Source organism: Solanum stenotomum, chromosome 2 (assembly GCF_019186545.1).
Source record: "Solanum stenotomum isolate F172 chromosome 2, ASM1918654v1, whole genome shotgun sequence".
NCBI lineage: Eukaryota > Viridiplantae > Streptophyta > Magnoliopsida > Solanales > Solanaceae > Solanum > Solanum stenotomum.
The window spans coordinates 35,479,684-35,483,056 of record NC_064283.1 but is presented as its reverse complement, the minus strand read 5'-3'; the positions used below and the strand labels follow the sequence as shown (position 1 = coordinate 35,483,056).

Genomic DNA, 3,373 nt, shown 5'->3' with positions numbered 1-3,373 from the left:
GAGGTTGCGAGAACCAGGTAGTTGATCACCTGTCTAGGTTGGAAGCTGCAAAGAAGGAAGAACTTGAGCTTGAGATATATGACACATTCCCGGATGAGCAGGTATTAGCTGCTACTCTTGACCTTATTCCTTGGTTTGCTGACTATGCTAGTTTTCTGGTCAGTGACTTAATGCCCAAGGGACTAACATATCAGCAAAAGAAAAAGTTCATGCATGATGTAGACAAGTACTTTTGGGATGAACCATATCTGTACAGGGTGTGTACTGATAATATAATTAGACGGTGTGTTTCGGAAGCCGAAATGTTGCATATTTTGGAGGCCTGTCACTCATCTCAAGTTGGTGGCCATCATGGTGGTGCTCGAACAGCTCACAAGATACTTCAATATGGGTATTACTGGCCTACAATTCATCAAGATGCAGTGGATATAGTAAGGAGTTGTGATGTGTCCCAGCGGCAAGGAGCCATCTCTCGACGCCAAGAGTTACCCATGCCACCTATTCTGGAGGTGGAATTGTTTGATGTGTGGGGTATTGACTTCATGGGTCCCTTTGAAAGTTCATATGGGAAGAACTATATACTGGTGGCTGTGGACTATGTGTCCAAATGGGTTGAAGCAGTTGCATTACCTGAGAATGATGGAAAGAGTGTGGCTGGATTCTTGAAAAAGAACATCTTCTCAAGGTTTGGAACACCCAGAACCATTATTGGTGATGGTGGGTGTCACTTCTGCAACAAAGTCTTTAGTGCACTTCTGACCAAGTATGGAGTAAAACAGCACAAGGTGGCAACACCTTATCACCCACAGACGAGTGGTCAAGTGGAAGTTTCCAACAGGGAAATTAAAACAATCTTTGAAAAGACAGTGAATGCCAACAGGATAGATTTGGCACGGAAGCTAGATGATGCCCTATGGGCATATCGTACAGCTTTCAAGATACCTATTGGTATGTCTCCATATCAATTGGTGTTTGGAAAGGTGTATCATCTACCAGTTGAGCTTGAGCATAAAGCACTCTAGGCATTGAAGAAGCTGAATCTAAATTGGAGCGAAACCGCAAACTTGAGGTTGGATCAGATCAATGAGATGGATGAGTTCCGTCTGAGGGCCTATGAGAGAGCTGAACTGTATAAGGAGAGGATGAAGCTATATCATGACAAGCATATTGATAAAAAAAGCTTTACTCCTGGTGACTTGGTGTTACTTTTTAACTCCAGATTACGTCTATTTCCAGGAAAACTGAAGTCTAAATGGTCTGGACCCTTTAAAGTCACACAGGTTTTTCAATCTGGTGCTATTGAATTGGAAAATGAGAAAGGCGAGAGGTTCAAAGCTAATGGTCAGCGAATCAAGGCGTATTTGGGTGCTCATGAAGATGTGAAAATTGTGGAGGAATGCAAACTTGATGAAGTCTGAGTAATCAAGTAACCTGCGTCATGCCGCGACGTTAAATTGTGCGCTTCTTAGGAGGCAACCCAAGATGTAATTATATTAGGTATATTCTCGTTTTCCTTATTTTTCTTTATTTTTATAAAGTTACTGTGTGCTGAGGTGTGCAGGAGAGAATAAAGGGGAAAATGCAGAAGTTGATGCAGACTGAACGTCACGGTCTAGACCACAAACCATATAGATTTTCACGGGAACTATCACGATTCGTCAAATGGAGGACTGAGTTTGAAAGCTACTGGAAATTTTATAAAATAGGGTTCACGGTTCGTCATATATTATACGAGACGTCTAACCTCTTGTGAACCTCAGGCAGGAAATTTAGTTCCAAGTCAATATCACGGATAGTTTCATGGACCGTGATTTTCTTTACGGGCAACTTTATGATCTGTCATCTGTACCAGGTAAGTTTCTTTGCCAGGGTAATGCCACGAACATAGCCACGGACCATGATATCTTCCACGAGAAGTTTCAAGGCCCGTGGACAACTACCCAGTAACACCGATGACCCGACCCGACCCGCGCGTAACCCAACTCATAAATTATAATGTATTTCATGATTCCAAAGAGCAGAACTTCAGTTTCTCTCTTTGTCTCCTCCATAACGGTTATCTCAGAAGACTTGATCATCATTCATCAATAAATCCCACATCTACCCAAGAGTCCGTACCCTCAGTTTTGTTTCTTCAATCCAAGTAAGTTGAGTTTCAATGGTTTGCACCGTTACATCTTGTCTATAATTCTTTCGATTTTCTTGATTTCAGTATGCATTTGTGATGATTAATTGCTAAGCTATTACTTAATTGGAGTGGGTAAGTTGAAAAAATGGGAAATTAGTAATTATTCTTGGGTGAAAGTTAGGTTACTTAATTTGGTTGAATAAGTAGTAAGGTAGGGTTTAAAGTATGAGACGAGCTTGTATTTGTACAACAATGGGGATTGAGTGCACAAATTTGATGTTGGGAAGAAGATGACAGACCTATTGCCTAGTATAAGACTACGGTAGGTTGTATGGACCGTGGAAGACATTACGGGTCGTACAACTTTTCGTAGACCACACTAGAATATAAACCAAGTCCTCAGTTTTAGTTCACGTGTAGTATCACGAACCGTGGTTCGCTCCACGGGCCGTGAAACCTTCTGTTAACATCATTTGGTTAAATGACCAGAAATTCCTTATGTACTCGAATTTTGTTTAAACTTCATGAGGGACATAACGGTCCGTTGTTGATACCACGGCCCATTCAAGTGCGCGTAGTGTTCCCTTGATTGTATTTTTAATTTTTTTTAAGTATCTAGTTTTGGTTAATAATTTTTATTTTGTGGCCCTTCCCGATGATAGATTGGGTGACGGCATTCTTAAGGCAAGGCGTCACGATGATATTACACAGGGGAAGTCTAAGTACCTGCTAGTTTGTCCTTTATTAATGATTGTACTGAATTGGTATTTTGCTTCTCAGGTACAATGGGTCCCAGAAGAAAGAATGCTACCAAACCTGCTCCTGTCACTGCTTCACAATCAGAGGGTCATGGCGACTCCGAAGCGAGTTGGTCTGAGGTGCAAATAAATGTTTCACCGGAAGATCACTCGCCTCGGGCTACTAGATCATTGGCTAGGAGAGCTATTCTCCAGGACTCTTCTCCTTAATCTGAAGAGGGAGGTAGTAGTTTCGAGAATGGGGAAAACTTGGGAAGTCCAACTGATACTGCTGCTGGTAACCTAGCTACCGATGACTCGGGGGACGATGTTGAATCTGACAGCGGTTCTCAAGCCGACACAAGCACTTCTCCACCTGTGGCTACCACAGAAGCTGAAAATAGGGTACCAAAAGAAACAGTTAATAGAGAGGATGAGGAGGAAATCACCGATGATAATACCATGGTGATGTATGTGAACGCTCAAGAACCTAACCGTACATTAAGAC

The 3,373-nt window shown here is 42.0% G+C and overlaps 1 protein-coding gene across 1 annotated transcript; it reads left to right on the top strand.

Moving 5' to 3' along the window:
* Positions 1-1,088: 1,088 nt before the first annotated feature.
* Positions 1,089-1,418, top strand: LOC125855937 (uncharacterized). Its single transcript, XM_049535581.1, has one exon. It carries the CDS (start codon positions 1,089-1,091, stop codon positions 1,416-1,418), a length of 330 nt encoding a protein of 109 aa, XP_049391538.1.
* The last annotated feature ends 1,955 nt before the right edge of the window (positions 1,419-3,373 follow it).